General features: G+C 41.2%; 1 protein-coding gene across 1 annotated transcript in view; it reads left to right on the top strand.

The window, feature by feature from the left end:
- Positions 1-22,133, top strand: part of MMP2 (matrix metallopeptidase 2) — a 511,193-nt gene that overhangs the window by 432,552 nt on the left and 56,508 nt on the right. Inside the window, exon 11 of the mRNA XM_044082007.1 lies at positions 3,441-3,600. Coding sequence (XP_043937942.1) covers positions 3,441-3,600 — 160 coding nt within the window. The remainder of the gene's footprint in view (positions 1-3,440; positions 3,601-22,133) is intronic.

The raw sequence follows: 22,133 nt of genomic DNA, 5'->3' as shown, positions 1-22,133 counted from the left end.
AGAGTCTGTTACCAGCCATCCATCTTTTTGAGTTCTATGGTAACCTTATATCTAAAGTATTCTTATCACCACACCCTCATACATAGTCACAGGCATCAGGAAATGTTTCAGAATGTCTGTGTTACGGTCACATGATCGGTTTTATGTATTACACTTTGGGTTATCTACAGCTCCAATGGTGTTTACAGTGTCTAGCTATAATGTTAGCTCATTGCAGACTGCAAAGCATTCACATATTTCCTTATTTAGAAGACTTACTTGTTTTTGTAGAGTTTTTTCACAGATGTCAGGAGTCCTTAACATGTTTTTTTTTTCTTTCCTTAGCAATCTGGGGTTTCAAATAAATGTTCAAAAGTCCTTGACTCTGTCACACAGGATTATGTTTTTGGTCTTTGTTAAAAAGGAACTGCATTTGTAGAGACAGCAAATAGCTCTAAATCCAGGTTTTCCCTTTTCTCCTTGGATCATTCTGTAACTACAGACACCTCAGATTTTCCTTGGGGAGCAATTTATATGAGGATAAAGGTGAAAGGCCCATAGGACTCTTTAGACATCATTGTCAAAGAGATGTAATCAATGTTATAAAATCCCTTCATCATCTGGACCTCTGCAGTCCGCAGGAGATTACAGACAGTGCAGTGCCATAATGATTTTGTACATAAACAAATGGGGAGGGGTTGCCAGTTTTTGCCATCACTGCAGTGGCTGTGATGGCCTGAGAGTTAACTCTTCAGCATTGCTTAACTCTCCAAGCATTTTACATTCCTTCAGAGCAAAATGTAGTTGCAGGCAAGCTGAGCAGGACCAGGACAGAACCTCATGAATGGAACTTGAATGGGGTCTTCCACGATTTGATCCAGTTAATGGGAACACCTAAAATAAATGTGTTTACCTCCTTTCAAAACAGACAGCTAAACAGATTCTGCACCAGGACTTTTTGCAGGCAGGAATAGAAAACAGATACATTCTGATTGCCATAGCTGGGGATGTTCTTTTAGGCATCTCTACTGTTTCCACTGATTTCAAAGGTAATTCTGAAGATTCAGAAGTACTCTCTGAAAGTCACCGTGGTGACTCTCTTTTGGTCCAAGCAATATTCTCCCTTGTTATGGAATTACTACAAACTTCCTCAAAGATTTGCTCTACTCACACAAGACTAGGGAAGTTTGATACACCCCACTCTCAAACAATTTCAGTTAACTGCCTAGATGATTCAATTTTGATACCTTTTAGGCACCCAGTTCATGAGGATGTGTGGCAGGTACTAAAGGAGGCAAGAAAGCCTATCACTAGGGAATCTTATATGGGCAAGTGGAAAAGATTTGTTATCTGGTACCTAATCAGTAACCAAGGCACTATCAGGGATCGTGTAACACTGGTTCTTAAATACGTGTGAGTTACTTTCCTCTCACTTTTCTTATTCCTCTATCAAGGCTCACGTCGAAGCCTTTTCAACATGTCTGTCCATGGATTCTCCCCTTTCATCTCTGTTTTTCTTAAAGCAGTTTCTGAAGGGAGTTTTGCATCACAGGTCTCCTAGAAAACAAGCAGATCCTTCTTGGGATTTAACTTTCTTCTGAAAAAGTTAACAATGTCTCCCTTTGAACCTGTAAAACCAAAAACACAGTGGATAAATGTTGCCAAAAGTTTGAAACCAATAAACCACGTAAATATACATAGGGTCTGGTAATGTGGTACACTTTAATCTGATGAAGTTTCTTTGGAAGATGAAAACGCATCAAGTTAAGCGTTAAGTTTTTATTTTATTGGTGTGATCAATAAAACTGTGTTTTGGACTTTTGGGCCATCCCTTAGAACCTGCTCATCAGGCTTATTTAAGGTTCATCACATGGAAGAATGTATTTATTATTGCTTTGACATCTGCAAGAAGAGAATCTGAATTACAAGCTCTTATGGTGAGTAAACCCTATATGGTCTTCCACAGAGATAGGGTCATATTAAGAACAAATCCCTCATTTATTCCCAAAGTTGTTTCAGAGTTTACTTTTAATCAAGGCAACCATCTCTTTCCAGGCCCTCAGTACCAGGGAGAATTGATTCTACATACTCTGGATATTCATATACAGCTGAGGTACTGTAGAGCTAAGTCCTTTAGAAAACAAAATCAGCTCTTTATTTCTTATGATAGGACTAAGAAAGGATAACCTATGTCAAAGCAGACTATTTTAAAATGGCTGTCCTCAGTTACTGCTTTTTGTTATTCCCACCATGACAAATGTATTCCAGGCACTATCAACGCACATTCTATTAGAGCCTTGGCTTATATGATAACATACTAGAAACGGATGAATTCTAGAAGCATCCAAGGAAGTATCATGGTTCTCTTCACGTACTTTTACAAAGCATTACAAATTGAAGTCCTTTTCCAGGTCCAGGAATGGCTTTGCTAAGTCCACTCTCCAGGTGTTTCTGGAGCCTTATCTGTAATCAACCCATATAGCCAAAGGCTACTGCAGCAGTCAGACTGATGAACATAATACATTCATGTAAACTGCACTTCCCATTAAGTTAGATGTTTGAATTCCTAACTGGTATGCCATGCCCACCCTCCACCCCCCCATGTCTTTACATATTTAATTGTTAGGATATAAAGTTATTTGTTACTGTTTATATGTTTTAGACATTCAGAAGAAGGAAGCTGTTTCTCTCTGTATTTGAAAGAAAGTCCTGAAAGTGTCTACACTCTGAATGTTGATTTTCCTCCAAGCGGGGGGGGGGGGTCTTCTTTGGTTTGTATTACTTCTGTCCTTACCTTTGCCAGCCATTTTGCTGAACCAGTTTCATTTTACCTTTTTATGAGCTGAGCATGCTCACTTACAGATTAGATAAGGTTAGTTTTAATGTATGTATTTTATCCTTGCATAAGACTGAAAAGAGACGGTGTAAGACAGAGGAAAAGAAAACTTATATTTGGAAGTAAAATATGTATAACTTTTCTAATGAAGTTAATATTTTGACTTAGGAGAAATTTAATGCCACTTTTTCCCCTCACTTGATGGGGTGGGGTTGGGGTTGGGGGGTTGGAGTAATGTTTAAAGTGTTTGACTTACAGACACAAGGTATAGTGTTTGATTCTCACCTTTGGGAGGGAAATTGGCAAGGCTTAGAATAACTGCTAAGAAAACTAGCCTAGTAATTAGCCTTGAAATTATAAAACCGTAAATCTAAGGAAAAGGGAAAAGAACATTTAGAGTTAGGGTTGACATAATGATTAAGGTGTTTACCCTCACAATGCATAGTACAGGGTTGAGTTTTATCTCTGAGATAAATTGGCTAGACATAAAATGTCCTGCTAGGGCAGCTAGCTTAGTACTTGCCTACAACCTTATAAAAACATTTAGACTTGTGCAGTGGTGATAATAAGTACTGTATTTTCTAGCTTGTGGGTATCCTTCTAATGTTCTGACTTCTCTGTACAGGAAACAGGTACTGGGTATACTCTGGAACTACTCTAGAAAGAGGATTTCCAAAGCAGATTTCAACACTTGGCCTGCCTGCAGATCTGCAACATGTTGATGGTGCTTTTAACTGGAGGAAAAATAAGAAGACCTACATTTTTGCAGGCGATAAGTTTTGGAGGTATGGTTTTACCGGTTCATTTAACAAATAACAAAAGTATTCTATGTAGTAATGAAGTCAGCTATGTAACATAGTATCAGTCTCAACAGTCCTTGTCAAAGTCAGCTATGTAATGTTACCAGTTTCAGTAGATCTTGGTACACTGTTGCTTTTGTTAGAATTACCAAGGCCACAGAACATGTAAGCAGTTAAAAAAGTTGGCAACTTTTACTTCAATATGCAGTTAATGGTATTAAACATATTTCCAAAGTAAAAGCTGCACACTTTTTAAATTGTTTTGCAAATTGGATGATACAGATATAAGCTATTTTTTTGTAAACTTTGTAACAGTGCTCAGTTATTGTCATCTACACCTGTAATAGTCATTGAGCAGCCAGACAGTGTTATTTTCAAATCACTTATATCATAAATTGACTTGTGCATTTTAATTCAGAGAGAGTGTATTCATTTTAAACAACATATTGTCAGATTTTCAATGTTAAATGTGGTCAGGAAAAAAGATGAACAAGACATTAGCAGAAATATATTCAAGCTCACTTTTCCAAGATAGTAATTATTGACATTACCTATTACAGAAATGTATTTATGATTCACTATTACAATTAATATACAGTGAATTTCATATCTAATTATTAAAATGAATCTGTATTGAACATTTGTTTTGTATACAAAATAAGTGATAAAGCAAATTACACTTTTTGTTATGATTTTATCACTGTTACATTCTTGTGCAATAATCATGCCAGGTTCACCCAGTGTCCACTGGTGATTTGTAGTTTGATTATCCTACTCCATCCCCCATCCACACCCATTCTCAATATTCTCTTATTTGTTGAGATCATAGTTTCACATCCTGTGTTCTGACTTTATCTGTTTCCTGTTCACTTCCTCCCTTTGATGTCCAGATACCCCCTCTTGGGTCATTCCTTACCTTGCTCCCCACATCTATGTACTCCTTAGTACCACATCATTTCCTCTCATTCTTCACCATCTTCTTAACTCACCCCCTTCATCCTTGCCACTCTTGTTGCCTTCCTTATGGCCATCAGGATTTTTGTATGTAGCTCCCGGATATCCTTTGTCTGTCTTTGTGATTACAAGCTAGAATGCTTCTGAGTTCTCTTGGTATCTTTCCTAGTAATGTCACCAATATTTATGTCAATCCCATCATCTCCTTTCTACATCCAGTCTGCACATACAAAATTCCCTTGTGTTACTCGCCTTTTCTTAAATATCTCTACCCAAGCTCACAGCACTTCTCTCTTAATCTCCTGGTGCTGTTCTCATTCCCATACATAGGAATCATGTCCCCCTCCTCTTATCCGCACCTCCTCCCAATTCTTTTTGCTGTTGGACACCATCTGTGGAGCCCCCTACTACATGCATTCTATTTACTTCTTCCACCACCTTTTCATTTTCTCCATATTTGCTTTCATATCTCTCATATTTCCCGCCTTCCCCATCTATACTACAAGTCTGAAAACATTCCTTGCCATCTTACTTTTAAGATTTTCATAGATTATTACACACTTTTTTTTCTTCACATTGTCCTTTTCCCATGGAGCTAGTCTTCTTAACATTTTCTTATCTTCTCTGGTCTCCGTTCATGCCTGTTCCCTTATCCATGCCTCTTTTGTTGTCAGAAAGCTCCAACATTCCTGTTTCAGCATATCATACAATACTATCACTTCATTTAGAGATTACAAGAAAGCTTCCGCACCTACATTTCTGTCACTAAGTTTCCTCCTCATCTATCATTTTACATTTTACGTATCTCTTTGTATGCTTTGTTTTCACATTTTCCCATCCCTCATCCCTTATGTCCTCCACCTCCTCTCCCCATTTCATATGTTTCTACTTAATGGGTTAGTAGTAGCCATTGTTTTCTTCACCCAAAAGCTAACCAACTTATCTGTATTAGTCATTTTCTCCCATACATTCATTTTGTCTGGCCCTGTCCTCTGCCACTGTTTAGGGATACTAAATATCAAAGCATGTAAAGACATGTGTGTCATGCACCAGTCACCCCTCCCTCCCTTCTACGCAGCATCAGCTTCTTCCTGACAGTCCCGCAACACTTATGATTTTCATTACACTGTTATTGTAGAACTCCTAACATCCTGTAAAAATTCCATAGCACATGAAATACTACTTTAGCAATGAGATATATCACAATTCTATAGACCAATGCTATGGCAGTATTCATAGGTTCATAGGTTAGTACTAGGCTATCAGCCCTAGGGCCTATACAAGTCTAGCCATAACAATTCCCTGGCTATTTCTTCCTACAGTATTTACTTCCCTGGACCCCTGTCTAGCAGAACGACTGATGTGATCCCCGAGGTGAATTTCCTATCTCCCATCCAATCATCAAGGTTCCTTTTGAAGAAGGCCAAAGAGGTGCTCTGCTTGACATGTATGGGCAGTCTATTCCAGAGTCAGTGGAGTCTCTGGGTCAGGAACCTATCCCTCCAGCATGTTTTGTTTATTGTGATGACAAAGTTTAGATCCCTGGAGTATGTGTATCTGAGGGACTGTGATTTCTTTAAGTGTAGCATGTCCAACAGCTCTGGCTTGACATCGCCTTGTATGATCATAGGTTCATAGGTAGATACTAGGCTATCTGCCCTAGGGCATTTATAAGCCTAGCCAGAGTGTATTTGGCTTCCGCCTCCCTATTAGATTAGCTTACTGTGCCTCTGTAAAGTAGGTCACAGAAGGTACCCTTTTAAGATTAGTTTATTGTGCCTCTGTCTAGCAGGGACACAGAAGAGATCCCAGGGGTGAATTTGTGATTTCCCATCCACGCGTCCAGATTTTGCTTGAAGAGGGTCAGTGAGGGGCTATGTCTAACATGAATTGGGATTCTATTCCAGAGTGAGGGGAGCCTCTGGTAAATGAATCTGTCCCTCTAGCATGTCCTATTTATTTTTGTGCTGAGGTTTAGGTCCCTGGATCATGTAGCTCTAAGGGACTTGGATTTTTTGAGGTGGAGCATGTCCATTAATTCTGGGTTTGACATGGCTTTGTACGTAAGGCATAGATCGCCTCTGAGTAGGCGGTAAGCAACTGAGTAGAGCTGGAGTTTCTTTAGTCGAGCTGCATAGGACATCTGTTTGTAGCCCATGATCCTCTTGGTGAGGTACTTTTGGGGTCTCTCCAGTTGCTGCAGGTGTCGGGTAAGGTACATCCCAAAAGGGGCATTGTATTCAATTATGGGCCTGATGAGTGATGAGTAGAGGGGCACAATGACCTCTCTTGATCTAGATTCGAACCCTTTCATGATATGGTGGGCTATATAGAAGGTCTTTCTAACCACTTTGGCAACATGATTATCAAAGGAGAGATTACTATCTACGTTGGTCCCCAAATCTCTAATTACTTCTTCTGTACTTAATGGATTACCACCTATGTGGTAATTTGTGGGCACCTTGTTTTTCCCAAAGGGGATGACTATGCACTTTTTAGCATTTAGCTTGAGGCCGTGGCTCTGGCACCAAGCATCCATCTCTGTGAGACCCTTTTGGAGGATGCTTGTGTCAGCTGGAGATTTGATTATGGCCTCCAGTTTGCAGTCATCTGCAAACTTTGTCAGCCATAATCCCCCTGTGTTAGTCTGACCCTCAGAGAAGTATATACCGAACAAGAGAGGTCCCAGAACTGAGCCCTGTGGGATGCCACTTGTAACTGGTTTGGATTCAGACATGGCACCTGTGATTCTGACCATGTGGGTTCTATCTCTGAGCCAGTTTGCAACCCATCTTGTGATATAGGGGTTGATATTTAAGCTGGTAAGCTTATTTATGATGCCCGAGTGGGGTATTGTGTCGAAGGCATTTGCGAGGTCCAGGTAGGCTGTGTGGACTACCTTGCCCTCATCTATGGCTTTGGTAACTGTTTCAAAGAAATCAATTAGGTTTAAGAGGCAAGATCTGCCCTTAACAAAGCCGAATTGGGTAGGGTCCAGTGTCTGGAGGCTTCCAATGTCTTTGTTTATGAGTTCCATGATAATACGCTCCATAGCTTTACAGACCAGACTAGTCAGGCTTATGGGGCGATAGTTTCCAGGGTCCATTGTGGCACCACCTTTGTGGAGTGGGACCACTGTAGCTGTATGCCATTCTTTGGGTACATATCCTGTAGTAAGGCTAAGTTTGAACAGTGACTTAATGTGAGGGTTCAGTTCTTCTTGGAGCTTGTGTAAGACACAGCCTGGGACACCGTCCAGTCCCATAGATGCTGTGTTTTTTGCTTTGGAGAGGGCATCTTTCACCTGTGCATCTGTGATGTCAGGGAGGTTACATTCAGTTGGGATAGGCATTTGCTCCTTTGGGGGAAGGGGCAGGGGTTTGCGCTGAATCTGTCTGCCAGGATGTTGGCTATGTCTGTAGGTTTGGTATATTTTGTACCGTTATGCAACAATTCAGAGCATATCTGGGAGTTTCTGCCCATGTTCCTGACATAACTAAAGAAGGCCTTGTGATTATCTTTAGTGTCTAGGGCAATTTTTCTTTCAAAACTGGCCTTTGATGATTTTATGAGGGATTGAAGTTTCTTGCTAATACTGATCAGAGATGCCTTCCCTTTTTTGGGATTTTGCTCTGTCATGTAGTAGCTTCCTCCTTCTGTTGTATAGCTTATTTTTATGGCCGGGGTCCGCCAGACCAGTCTCCTGTTTTTGGAGGAGTGAGTCTTGGTTTTATTTGGGATAGCACGATCCATGCATTCCTGCAGGTGCTCATAGAATGCATTTGTAAAGGATTCTGCGGATTGGACTGCATTATCCTCTGGCCCACAGGCTTTGAAGGATTCCACCTCAGTCTTGAGAAGTGCAAAGTTGGCTTTTGAGAAATTCTTTACAGTGATTTCCTTGGCTTGGGGTGGGGACGGGATATGGATGTCCAGGGAAATTTGTTTTGGTCTGATCTTACAAATGAGGGGTTTACCTCTGGTGTGGAACATAGAGTCCCCATGTTGGTGATGATCAGGTCCAATATGCTGTTCCCTCTTGTGGGAGTGGTGACCAGTTTTTCCATTGTGTTAGAGTTTATGAATTCAAGGAACCGTTGGGCGAGGGTGTTTGGGCTTGAGTAGTTTTCCCAGTCAATGTTTGGGTAGTTGAAGTCACCCAATAACATAGTGTTTGGAGAGACCTTCATATTCTCCAGTGTTCTCAGGAATGCCAAGTAGGGTTCCTGTAATAGGGAAGGTGTTCTGTAGCAGGCTACAAACTGAAAGGCAGTTTTGCCCGCTGTTAGTTGCACATGGATGGTTTCCAATGCTTCGTGCAATGCCACTAACCTGGAGGTGTAGGTATCTTTGATGAATATAGATACTCCTCCTCCTTTTGTGCTTCGGTCTGAGTTTTGGGGCCGAAACGCATGGTATGAGTTATAACCTGGTAGTGCTGGGGTGCTCTCAGGAGGCTTAAACCAGGTTTCTGTTACTGCACAGACATTGACTTTCTCCATACTCAGGAGAGCCTCAAGTGTGTGCATCTTGAGGTTTAGACATCTGGCATTGTGTAGCATTACCTTTAGTTTTTTTATCCTTGGGTTGTCTATGGAGGTGGGTTTGTCCTTTGAGCCTTGCCTAAAAAAGGCACTATGGGGGTGGCAAGAGCCTTGGCCAGTATACGAAAGCCTAAGGGTGACAGGTGCAAGCCATCCCTAGCGAAGCAATGTGGCTTGTCGAGAATGTCATCCGAGGCTGACAGACACTGCATCCCCTTTGAATGACACCAATACTTTTGCCAATTGTTGAAACTGATCATTTTGTCTTTATACTGTGGCATCATTCTTGGTGAGGGCAAGATGCTACTCAAGGTCAGGGTCATACCAGCCTGGGCTACATGGTCAGAGAGCATCTCTATGTCTCTTTTCATGTAGTCCAGGGAGGTACGTCTCAGGTCATTCACACAAGCATGGACAATGATGGAGTCATACTTGTACTTGCTTTGGAGTGACAAGAGTGCTTGCATTATGTGGCGGATCCTGGCACCCGACAGGCAGCTTAAAGTGATCTTCTCCTTGTTCAGTCTGGTGAGCGGGACATCAGTGTGCCGGACAATAGAGTCCCCTATAACAAGTGTATTTGGTGTGTTGTTTGGCCTTCAGGACTGTGACTGTGAGGAACACTGATTTTGTGAGATATGTGATTCATGGGTATTGTTGAGGGGTGGCTGTTGCTTGGATATCTGCTTAGGAGGTCTTTGCTGTTTAGGCAGATTTTTATTTAGAGCCTCCAAGTATGTTTTTGTGTGTTTATGTGTTGGGTATGCAGATGCAATAGGTCTGTGTGAGACTGGATGTGTGGTGTGGGTGGTTACCTTTTCCTCCTGACTGACTGTGCCAGTCTTGGGTTGACAGAGCTCTGCCTCCAGTTTGGCTGTGTAACTGCATCTCTCACATGTATTAGAGTTTCTTGGAAGGAGGAGAGGGTTGTCTGTGTACATAAGGCAATTGTAACAATGTCTCAAAATTCCCAGAGTCAACAGCTGGACTGGAGAGTAACCTTGAAACTGACCCTTGGACATACCAGATTAGTATAGGGAACTGTTTTTTTACTGATCAGATTAGGGAAGGGAACTGATTTTTCACTTGATCAGGAAGGACCAATCCGGAGCCTAATACTTATGAGAAGATAATGAGGGTGTAGTGCTTAGTTAGTTAGTGTTTCCTTATAAGAGCTGAGCAAATGCAGGGATTTAGAAAGAGAATAGAGTGATTACTTTGAGAGTTTGAACAGCTCTAAGGGAAAAAGTGAAGAGCAGACTTTGTGGAGCCTGGAATAGTTTAAACCTGTTTAGCCGGCGCTGCCCGATGTTGCTCAGTGCACAAAACCACGAAAAAAGAGAGTTGTAGGGTTTTAAGAGAGAGAGATCAAGGAGTTTAGAATTGACCCAAAATGGCCAATAAAACTACAGCTTCTAGGTAGTAACCACTCCACCAGGGACAGGCAGGCTGTTCAGTGTTAACAACTCCCACTGGTGAACACAGAGACTTCCCTTTAGCCCAAGCAAGCACGGGCCTTCTAGAAACTTCCAAACAGTTCAGAACAGCAAATCTGTAACTGAACTTTCTTAACTTTCAGAAAGTGGGGAAAAAAGCAAGAATTTTTTTTTTTTTTCTTTTTGTTGTAGTTTAAAGGTAGCAGAGATACACAAGCAGCAAAATAATCACAACACTGCAATAAATGACCCCAAACTTGAGTGCTAGGCCAAAATCAGGGAAAATGCAGTTTTTAGAGAAAAAACTATTTAAAATTAAGTGCAACACAGGAAATGCAGAAAACAGGCTCTAGATGTGTTCCAAGTACTGCTACTGTTACAGATATAAACTTTAGCAAGCCGGAAAATGCCAAAATGTAGGCGGCAAAGCAGTAAAACCTAACAAAAAAATCAGAAGAAAATACTTAAAATCACAAAAGTGGCTCCTTTTCTTCTCTCTGCGATTTTTCCCCTTGGTGGTTGCTTCAGCAACAACTAGTAAGCCTGAAAAGATGCCAAAACCACGAGGCAGCCGGGTTTTAAGAGAGAGAGATCAAGGAGTTTAGAATTGACCCAAAATAGCCAATAAAACTACAGCTTCTAGGTAGTAACCACTCCTCCAGGGACAGGCAGGCTGTTCAGTGTTAACCACTCCCACTGGTGAACACAGAGACTTCCCTTTAGCCCAAGCAAGCACTGGCCTTCTAGAACTTCCAAACAGTTCAGAACAGCAAATCTGTAACTGAACTTTCTTAACTTTCAGAAAGTGGGAATAAAGCAAGATTTTTTTTTTTTTTTTCGTTTTGTTGTAGTTTAAAGGTAGCAGAGATACACAAGCAGCAAAATAATCACAACAGTATAATAAATGACCCCACACTTGAGTGCTAGGCCAAAATCAAGTAAAATACAGTTTTTAGAGAAAAAAACTATTTAAAATTAAGTGCAACAAAGGAAATGCAGTAAACAGGCTCTAGATGTGTTCCAAGTACTGTTACTGTTACAGATATAAACTTTAGCAAGCCGGAAAATACCAAAAAGTAGGCAGCAAAGCAGTAAAACTTAGCAAAAAATCAGAAGAAAATACTTAAAATCACAAAAGAGGCTCCTTTTCTTCTGTCAGCATTTTCTCCCCTTGGTAGGTGCTTCAGCAACAACTAGCAAGCCTGAAAAGATGCCAAAACCATGAGGCAGTCGGGTTTTAAGAGAGACAGATCAAGGAGTTTAGAATTGACCCAAAATGGCCCCTAAAACTACAGCTTCTAGGTAGTAACCACACCTCCAGGGACAGGCAGGCTTTTCAGTGTTAACCACTCCCACTGGTGAACACAGAGACTTCCCTTTAGCCCAAGCAAGCACTGGCCTTCTAGAAACTTCCAAACAGTTCAGAACAGCAAATCTGTAACTGAACTTTCTTAACTTTCAAAAAGTGGGAAAAAAGCAAGATTTTTTTTTTCTTTTTGTTGTAGTTTAAAGGTAGCAGAGATACACAAGCAGTAAAATAATCACAACAGTGCAATAAGTGACCCCACACTTGAGTGCTAGGCCAAAATCATGTAAAATGCAGTTTTTAGAGAAAAAAACAATTTAAAATTAAGTGCAACAAGGGAAATGCAGTTAACAGGCTCTAGATGTGTTCCAAGTACTGTTACTGTTACAGATATAAACTTTAGCAAGCCGGAAAATGCCAAAAAGTAGGTGACAAAGCAGTAAAACTTAACAAAAAATCAGAAGAAAATACTTAAAATCACAAAAGTGGCTCCTTTTCTTCTCTCAACATTTTCTCCCCTTGGTAGGTGCTTCAGCAACAACTAGCAAGACTGAAAAGATGCCAAAACCACGAGGCAGCCGGGTTTTAAGAGAGACAGATCAAGGAGTTTAGAATTGACCCAAAATGGCCAATAAAACTACAGCTTCTAGTTAGTAACCACTCCTCCAGGGACAGGCAGGCTGTTCAGTGTTAACCACTCCCACTGGTGAACACAGAGACTTCACTTTAGCCCAAGCAAGCACTGGCCTTCTAGAAACTTCCAAACAGTTCAGAACAGCAAATCTGTAACTGAACTTTCTTAACTTTCAGAAAGTGGGAAAAAGCAAGATTTTTTTTTTTTGTAGTTTAAAGGTAGCAGAGATACACAAGCAGCAAAATAATCACAACAGTGCAATAAATGACCCCACACTTTAGTGCTAGGCCAAAATCAGGTAAAATGCAGTTTTTAGAGAAAAAATGATTTAAAGTTAAGTGTAACACAGAAAATGCATTAAACAGGCTCTAGATGTGTTCCAAGTACTGTTACTGTCACAGATATAAACTTTAGCAAGCCGGAAAATGCCAAAAAGTAGGCGGCAAAGCAGTAAAACTTAACAAAAAATCAGAAGAAAATACTTAAAATCACAAAAGTGGCTCCTTTTCTTCTCTCAGCATTTTCTCCCCTTGGTAGGTGCTTCAGCAACAACAAGCAAGCCTGAAAAGATGCCAAAACCATGAGGCCACCGGGTTTTAAGAGGGACAGATCAAGGAGTTTAGAATTGACCCAAAATGGCCAATAAAACTACAACTTCTAGGTAGTAACCACTCCTCCAGGGTCAGGCAAGCTGTTCAGTGTTAACCACTCCCACTGGTGAACACAGAGACTTCCCTTTACCCCAAGCAAGCACTGGCCTTCTAGAAACTTCCAAACAGTTTAGAACAGCAAATCTGTAACTGAACTTTCTTAACTTTCAGAAAGTAGGAAAAAAGCAAGATTTTTTTTTCTTTTTGTTGTAGTTTAAAGGTAGCAGAGATACACAAGCAGCAAAATAATCACAACAGTGCAATAAATGACCCCACACTTTAGTGCTGGGCCAAAATCAGGTAAAATGCAGTTTTTAGAGAAAAAAACGATTTAAAATTAAGTGCAACACAGAAAATGCAGTAAACAGGCTCTAGATGTGTTCCAAGTACTGTTACTGTTACAGATATAAACTTTAGCAAGCCGGAAAATGCCAAAAAGTAGGCGGCAAAGTAGTAAAACTTAACAAAAAATCAGAAGAAAATACTTAAAATCACAAAAGTGACTCCTTTTCTTCTGTCAGCGTTTTCTCCCCTTGGTAGGTGCTTCAGCAACAACTAGCAAGCCTGAAAAGACACCAAAACCATGAGGCAGCCAGGTTTTAAGAGAGACAGATCAAGGAGTTTAGAATTGACCCAAAATGGTCAATAAAACTACAGCTTCTAGGTAGTAACCACTCCTCCAGGGACAGGCAGGCTGTTCAGTGCTAACCACTCCCACTGGTGAACACAGAGACTTCTCATTAGCCCAAGCAAGCACTGGCCTTCTAGAAACTTCCAAACAGTTCAGAACAGCAAATCTGTAACTGAACTTTCTTAACTTTAATGTTAAGCAGAAATCGCCTCTGTGTAGACGATATGCAACAGAGTATACGTGGAGTTTTTTTTAGATGGTCAGCATAGGGATTCTGCTTTAGGCCTGTGATTCTTTTAGTGAGGTATTTCTGTGGCCTATCCAGTTGCTGCAGATATCTTGAGAGGTGCATACCAAATGAGACATTGTATTCTGTAATGGGTCTAATGAGGGATAAGTACATTGGGACAATGACCTCCTTTTTTCTTGATGAAAAGCCCTTAGTGATGAAGTGTGCCACACAGAAGGATTTCCTGACTGTTGTGGTGATGTGGTAATCGAAGGGGAGACCACTGTCCACCTGTGTCCATAAGTCTCTTATCACACTTTCGGTGTTTAGTATACTGCCACCTATGTGGTAATTCATGGGTACATGTTTTTTCCCAAAGGGGATAATTATACATTTCTTGGCATTGAGCTTGACCCCATGGCTCTGGCACCAAGCATCTGTTTCTGCAAGGTCCTTTTGTAGGATATCCACATCATTTGGGGATTCAATAATGGCTCCCAGTTTGCAGATATCTGTGAACTTTGTTAGCCAGAGTCCCTTAGTGTTGGCCTGTACTTCAGAGAAGTATATGCCAAACAACACAGGTCCCAGGACTGAACTCTGAGGTACTCCACTTGTCACCTGTCTGGAGCTGGATTTGGAGTCGGCTACTTTTACAGTCTGGGTTCTGTCAGTAAGCCAGTTGGCAACCCATCGAGTGACATAGGGATTAATGTCCAGCTTAGTAAGTTTATCTATGATTCCACAGTGGGGGATGGTGTCAAAAGCCTTGACTAGGTCCAGATAGGCTGTGTGGACCACCTTACTCTTGTCCGTGGCTCTGGAGACTGATTTGAAGAAGTCAATCAGGTTCAGGAGACAAGATGGGCCTTCATGAACCCAAACTGTGTGGGGTCCAGTGTTTGAAGGTTGCCAATGTCTTTGTTTATAAGTTCCATGATAATACGTTCCATAGCCATGAAGATCAGGCTCATCAGACTGATGGGGCAGTAGTTCCTGGGATCCAAGGTGGATCCACCCTTGTGGAGTGGGATAACTGTAGCTGTGCGCCACTCAGTGGGAACGAAGCCTGAGGTGAGGATATGATTAAACATGACACTTAGGTGAGGTGCCAGTTCATTTTGTAGTTCATGTAGTACACAGCCTGGGATGTCATCTGGCCCCATGGATGCTGCATTCTTAGCTTTGGAGAGTGTGTTTTTTTTACCTGTGTGGCCATTATTACTGGAATTTGGCAATCTTTCAGTATTGAGATGGGCCATTTAGTGGATGAGAGGGGCATTAAGTTTGCACTGAATCAATCTGCCAGGATATTGGCAATATCCTTGGGATCAGTATATTTAATACCATTCTGTTGTATCTCAGAGCAGATCTGAGCACTGCCATTTAGATTTTTGACATAGCTATAGAATGCCTTGTGGTTGTCTTTGGAATCTTTGGCAATTTTATTTTCGTAACTAGCTTTGGAGGATTTTATAAGGGATCTCAGCTTCTTACTGAGGCTAGTAAGGGAAATTTTTGCATCCTAGGATTTTCCTCTTTTCTGCAATTGTTTCTTCCTTTTGTTGTAAAGTTTGTTTATGGCAAGGGACCACCAGATTGGCTTCCTTTTTTGGAGGAGAGTGTATTGGTTCTATTGGGGATGGCACGATTCATGCACAAGTGGATGTGCTCATTCAGTGCCTTGGTGTAGGATTCAGCAGTTGAACTTTCAGTTCCTGTCTGCATGGGTGTCATGAAGTTTGTCACTTCTGACTTGAGAAGCATGAAGTTGGTTTTGGAGAAGTTTTTTTACGGAGGTTTCCTTACTGGGGGGTAGGGGTGGGATGTGGATTTTAAGGGTGGTTAGCTTATGGTCAGACCTGACCAACGAGGGGGTGACCATAGGTGTGGAGCATCAATTTCCCATGTTGGTAATGACCAGGTCTAGGATATTGGAGCCCCTGGTGGGACTGAGGATTAGTTGATCCAGGGCATTGGAATTCATGAATTCCAAGAACCATTGGGCAAAGGTGTTGATACATGAGTAGTTTTCCCAATTAATGGCAGGGTATTTGAAATCACCCAGTATTAGGGTGTTTGGTTGTATCTTAATATTTTCAAGTATGTTTAGAAAGGTGTAGTGAGACTCTTGGGGCATGTTGGGGATCTGTAGCAAGCTACAATTTGGATTGCGGTTTTACCTAGTGTTAGTTGCACCTGGAGCATTTCAGATGCATTGTGTTGGGCAACTAGCCTGGTGTTGTGAATATCCTTGGTGAATATGAACACTCCTCCACCTTTAGTGTTTCGGTCCTGGTTTGGTGGCTGAAAAGTGTGGTAATAGTTGTAGCCTGGTATTGCAGGGGTGCTCTCTGGATCCTTGAAGCAGGTCTCAGTTAATGCACAGAGATCGATGTTCTCCATTTGTAGGAGTGCCTCAAGAGAGTGCATTTTGAGGTTTAGACTTCTAGCATTGAGTACCATTACCTTCAGATTTTGCATGCTTGTACCTGTTACGGTGGTGGCTTTGTCCTTTGAACTTTGCTTAAAAAAGGCACTATATGGGTAGCAAGAGCCTTAGCCAGTAACCTGAATCCCAGGCTTGACAGGTGCAGACCATCTGTGGTAAAGCATCGTGGTCTGTCGATCATGTCATCCCAGGCAGACAGATACTGGATTCCCTTTGAATGACACCAGAAGCTTAGCCAATTGTTGAAGTCAATCATTTTGTCCTTATACTGTGGTATCATTCTGGGCGAAGGCAGGATGCTACTCAGGGCTAGGGTCATACCTGCCTGGGCCACATGATCCAAGAGCTCTTCCATGTCACTTTTCATGTAGTCCAGGAAGGTACGTCTCAAGTCATTCACTCCAACATGGACAATGACAGAGTCATATCTGTACTTGTTTTGGAGTGACTTGATTGCATGCATTATGTGACAGATCTTGGCACCCAACAGGCAGTGGACTGTAATTTTTCTCCTTGTTCAGTCTTCTAGAACCTGCTTTTCTTTGTCAGCCTTCTAGAACTTTCTTTTCTTTGTCAGATTTTCCTTGATCATATCCTTGCAATGAGGCCTCTGTTTGTAACATTAAATTCTTTAGGTAACCCACTTCCTTAATTTCCATATATAGAAAAACCTGGAACTATCAGGAACTATTCTAAGGCTAACCTCCTGCTATCAAGTGATAACCTGCCAAAAGTCCAAGCCCCCATAAACCATGAAAAAACTGCAGAACTGTTCACAGAAACCTTGTACAAGTATATTAATGGCTGCATAGAGGCAGCTGTACCCACCAGGAAGAAGTACAGAACTATCTCAAAAAAAAAAAAAAAAAAAAAAACAAGCCACCCTGGTGGAATCACAAAGTCAGTAGGCTGTTTAACAGACGGAAGAAAATCATGGCAAAGATTAGGAGGTGCAAAAAGCAATCTCAACTAAATTAGCAAATCAGAGGATGAATACAGTGTATGAAAGCCACATTTGAAGTACGTTTGGCCTCCTAGGGCAAGGACAGTGACAAAGCATTCTTTAGCTATGGACACAAGCTCAAAGACAATACACAATTGTGTGCAGAGCACATTGAAAACAGGGCCACCTCTACTGAGATGGAAGATATAGCAAACCTCTTGGCTGATAAATTCAGCTCCAACTTTACCCCTCTCTCCTCCTCAACCTTCCCTCAGGAAATACTATGAAATGTAACTCCCCCTAATATCACTAGGGAACAGGTCCACGAACACTGCATCAATGGATCAATGGGCCCAGACAATATCCCAGGATGCCTTCTAAATAGCATGAAACATGACCTATCAGGGCCTCTGGAATTACTATTTAACTGTAGCCTCCAAACAGCCTTTGTGCCTCATGAATGGAGAACAGCAGTAGTCATTCCTCTGCACAAAGGTGGGCCATCTTCTGACTCTGGAAACTAAAGACCCATAAGCCTCACTAGCCTTACATGTAAAGCCATGGAAAGAATTATCATGGAAATGATTGACAGAGATATTTTAAACCTCCCGACACTGGACCCAACCCACTTTGGTTTCATCAAGGGCAGATCATGCCTACTTAACCTGGAGGACTTCTTTGAGAAGGTAACCAAAGCAATGGATGAGGGAAAAATGGTTTACACTGCCTCTCTTGACCTGGCCAAGGCATTTTACACAATACCATACTCGGGCATTGTTGACAAACTCAAGAGGTTAGGTACAAACAAGCAACATGTAATTGGTTCATCCCCCAGGCCCCTGCTTGTAAATATTTCATCTCACAAACCCCTGCTTACACTTATCAAGGGTATCAGTACTTGTTATAGATTTAGGATGCATGGCTAGGCTTAAAAAGTCCATTATGGTCATTAGCCTAGTAAACACCTATGAGCCTATACACACACACACACACACACACACACACACACACACACACACACACACACACATATATATATATATATATATATATATATATATATATATATATATATATATATATATATATATATATATATATATATATACATGTATGATAAAGGCTAGCACAAGACCTGTCAGTAAATTGGACAGTTCTGTAATTACAGAAAATAGAAAATAAATTTAAGTGCTTCACTCTACAGTGACTTTAAAGGTTTAGAAAATGGAAAAAAATAGAGATTAAAATTAGGGTAAGTACCACTATTGCCTGAACTCATAAGCACATTTGTTCATAGGTTCATAGATTGGTACTAGGACTGGGCCTATAAAAGCCTAGCCATAACAATTCCCTGGCTATTTCTTCCCACAGTATTTACTTCCCTGGACCCCTGTCTAGCAGGGCAACTGACGTGATCCGTGGGGTGAATTTCCTATCTCCCATCCAATCATCAAGGTTCCTTTTGAAGAGGGCCAAAGAGGCACTCTACTTGACATGTATGGGCAGTCTATTCCAGAGTCCGGGGAGTCCCTGGGTCAGGAACCTATCCCTCCAGCATGCTTTGTTCATTGTGATGATTAGATTCCTGGAGCATGTGTCTCTGAGGGATTGGGAGTTCTTTAAGTGGAGCATGTCCAACAGCTCTGGTTTGACATGGCCTTGTATGTTAAGCAGAGATCGCCTCTGAGTAGACGATATGTGACAGAGTATAGCTGGAGTTTTTTTAAACAGTCAGCATAGGTCATCTGCTTTAGGCCTGTGATTCTTTTGGTGAGGTATTTCTATGGCCTTTCCAGTTGTTGCAGATGTCTTGAGCGGTACATACCAAACGGGGAGTTGTATTCTATAATTGGTCTAATGAGGGATGAGTACAGTGGGACAATGACCTCCTTTTTTCTTCATGAAAAGCCCTTAGTGATGAGGTGTGCCACATAGAAGGATTTCCTGACTGTTTTGGCGATGTGGTTATGGAAGGAGAGACCACTGTCCACCTGTGCCCCTAAGTCTCTTATCACACTTTTGGTGTTTAGTGTCCTGTCACCTATGTGGTAATTCATGGGTACATGTTTTTTCCCAAAGGGGATAACTATACATTTCTTGGCATTGAGCTTAAGCCTGCCAGTTGGCAACCCATCGAGTGACATAGGGATTAATGCCCAGCTTTGTTAATTTATCTATGATTCCAGAGTGATGGATGGTGTTGAAGGCCTTGGCGAGGTCCAGATAGGTTGTGTGGACCACCTTACCCATGTCCACGGCTCTGGAGACTGATTTGAAGAAGTCAATCAGGTTCAAGAGACAAGATCGGCCCTTCATGACCCCAAACTGTGTGGGTCCATTGTTTGAAGGTTGTCAATGTCTTTGTTTATAAGTTCCATGATAGTACGTTCCATGGCCTTGCAGATCAGGCTCGTCAGACTGATGTGGCAGTAGTTCCCGGGATCCAAGGTGGAACCTCCCTTGTGGAGTGGGATAAGTGTAGCTGTGTGCCACTCAGTGGGCACAAAGCCTGAGGTGAGGCTATGATTAAACATGACACTTAGGTGAGGTGCCAGTTTATTTTGTAGTTCATGTAGTACACAGCCTGGGATGTCATCTGGTCCCATGGATGCTGTATTCTTAGCTTTGGAGAATACGTTTTTTTTACCTGCGTGGCAATTATTACTGGAATTTGGCAATCTTTTGGTATTGAGATGTGCCCTTTAGTTGGTGAGAGGGGGTGAAGTTTGCACTGAATCAATCTGCCAGGATATTTGCAACATCCTTGGGATCAGTATATTTAATGCCATTCTGTTGTAACTCAGAGCAGATCTGAGCATTGCCATTTAGATTCTTGACATAGCTGTAGAATGCCTTGTGGTTGTCTTTGGATTCTGTGGCAATTTTATTTTCATAACTTGCTTTGGAGGATTTTATGAGGGGATCTCAGCTTCTTACTGAGGCTGGTAAGGGAGTTTTTTGCATCCTGGGATTTTCCTCTTTTCTGCAACAGTTTCTTCCTTTTGTTGTAACGTTTGTTTATGGCAAGGGACCACCAGATTGGCTTCCTTTTGCTGGAGGAGACAATCTTGGCTCTATTTGGGATAGCACAGTTCATGCATGAGTGGATGTGCTCATACAGTGCCTTGTGACAGCCCTTTCAGCTAGATTTATCATACAGCATACAAAAAAGTTTTTTTATGTGTTTGCCTATAAACTTGTATTCTGTATGATCTATATGTACAGTGATGCTTTATAGTAATAAAGATGGACTACCATAGTTATTTTATGAAAAGCCTAAAACCAATATTTGTCAATATGTTGGATATGTAAAACTCATCACTGGATATATTGATACTAGTACTGTACTATTAATGGACAGAGGCAGCTCCTAAATGCTTTATCCCATGCATGGGTCCCCTCAAAGTATCTATGATATGATCCCAGTTATTCTCATTAGGGGTAATATGTAACTATTGACTATGTGATAGGTGCGGACAATGTCTAATAAAATAAGAGCGCACAAAGTGAAATTGGCTAGACTTAAAATGGACCACAAGGGCAGATAGTGTAGTACTTACCTATAAACTCAGGAACCTTTTATAGAGTTGCTTGTAAAAAATGACATCATCTAATAAGAAACAAGGAATTACCCCCTATTGTCACATTCATGTATTTGTGTCTTATTTAGAAAGATGACAAAAAAGGTGATAGCTTGATATAGCCTGATTTTGTTGCTATAGAATACCAATTGTCTGTATGCCAAGGAATCTTACTATATGGCTACAGGGTAGTTATCCTGGTCAATATATCATAACACAGGGACCAATGTAAGTAGCAAAACCAACAACTATGCCCTTTTCTAAAGAATTTTGTGGGAGTCAGAAATTGATGCAGAATTTGAAGAGTTAGGTTAAAGATGTAGTGACTGTTAAGTGGTACAAATATACCACTGCCATCACTTATAAATGCTGGGATATGGTCAATTTTATCAAGACAAGGTATTTAGAATAATGTTCTAGATCTTTTGACAGTCTCTGCATTTCTGATTAAATTAAGTGCACAGTCAGAGTGGCCAGAATTAGTAGGTGTGGACTCACTTATGACTGAAAAAGGTAGTGCCAGTATTAACAAATTGGGAGTTCTAACTTTTGTGCAAAATCACAGCTCTTAGAGCATCACAGTACCTTATATCCACTCCCCTGTCGTCCTACTTCTACTTCACACCAACCTTCTTTGCCCTCCCACTGCACTCTCTCTTCACTACTGTTTCCCTCTGTTACATACTTGCCCTCCCTTTCCTTTCATTATTTTGCTTCTGTTAGATACTGCTTACCTTCAACCATCTGTACTGATTTGGGCTTTTCATTAAGAGAATTCTAGCTCCATTTTATTTTCTCTGTTTTCCTGATTATTTTTCGGCAAACATAGCCTACTGCGACCTCCAGGTACAGCCCACTCCATTCGCCTTTACTACTCTTGGGCTCACTCTGCTCCCCTACCCTACTCCCATTCCCACACACCCCCACATCAATTACCTTTGTCCTTCATTAACTCCCACCCAAGTTACAACAACAAATCACAGCCTAGCAATTGATAAATAAAATCTAATAATTAAACCCTGTCCATAAACAATTGCCAAACACAACCTAGTAGTCAACCGATAGGATCTGATAACTAACCCATTCAGTTGTTAACCTCCCACTAGTTAATCAATAGGATATGACCACTAACTAATCCAATTGATAACCTCCCATTTC

Source organism: Protopterus annectens, chromosome 8.part1 (genome assembly GCF_019279795.1).
Source record: "Protopterus annectens isolate FY-2018-M chromosome 8.part1, PAN1.0, whole genome shotgun sequence".
Lineage (NCBI taxonomy): Eukaryota > Metazoa > Chordata > Ceratodontiformes > Protopteridae > Protopterus > Protopterus annectens.
The sequence above is the reverse complement of the archived record's forward strand: the minus strand, read 5'-3'. Positions and strand labels throughout refer to the sequence as shown.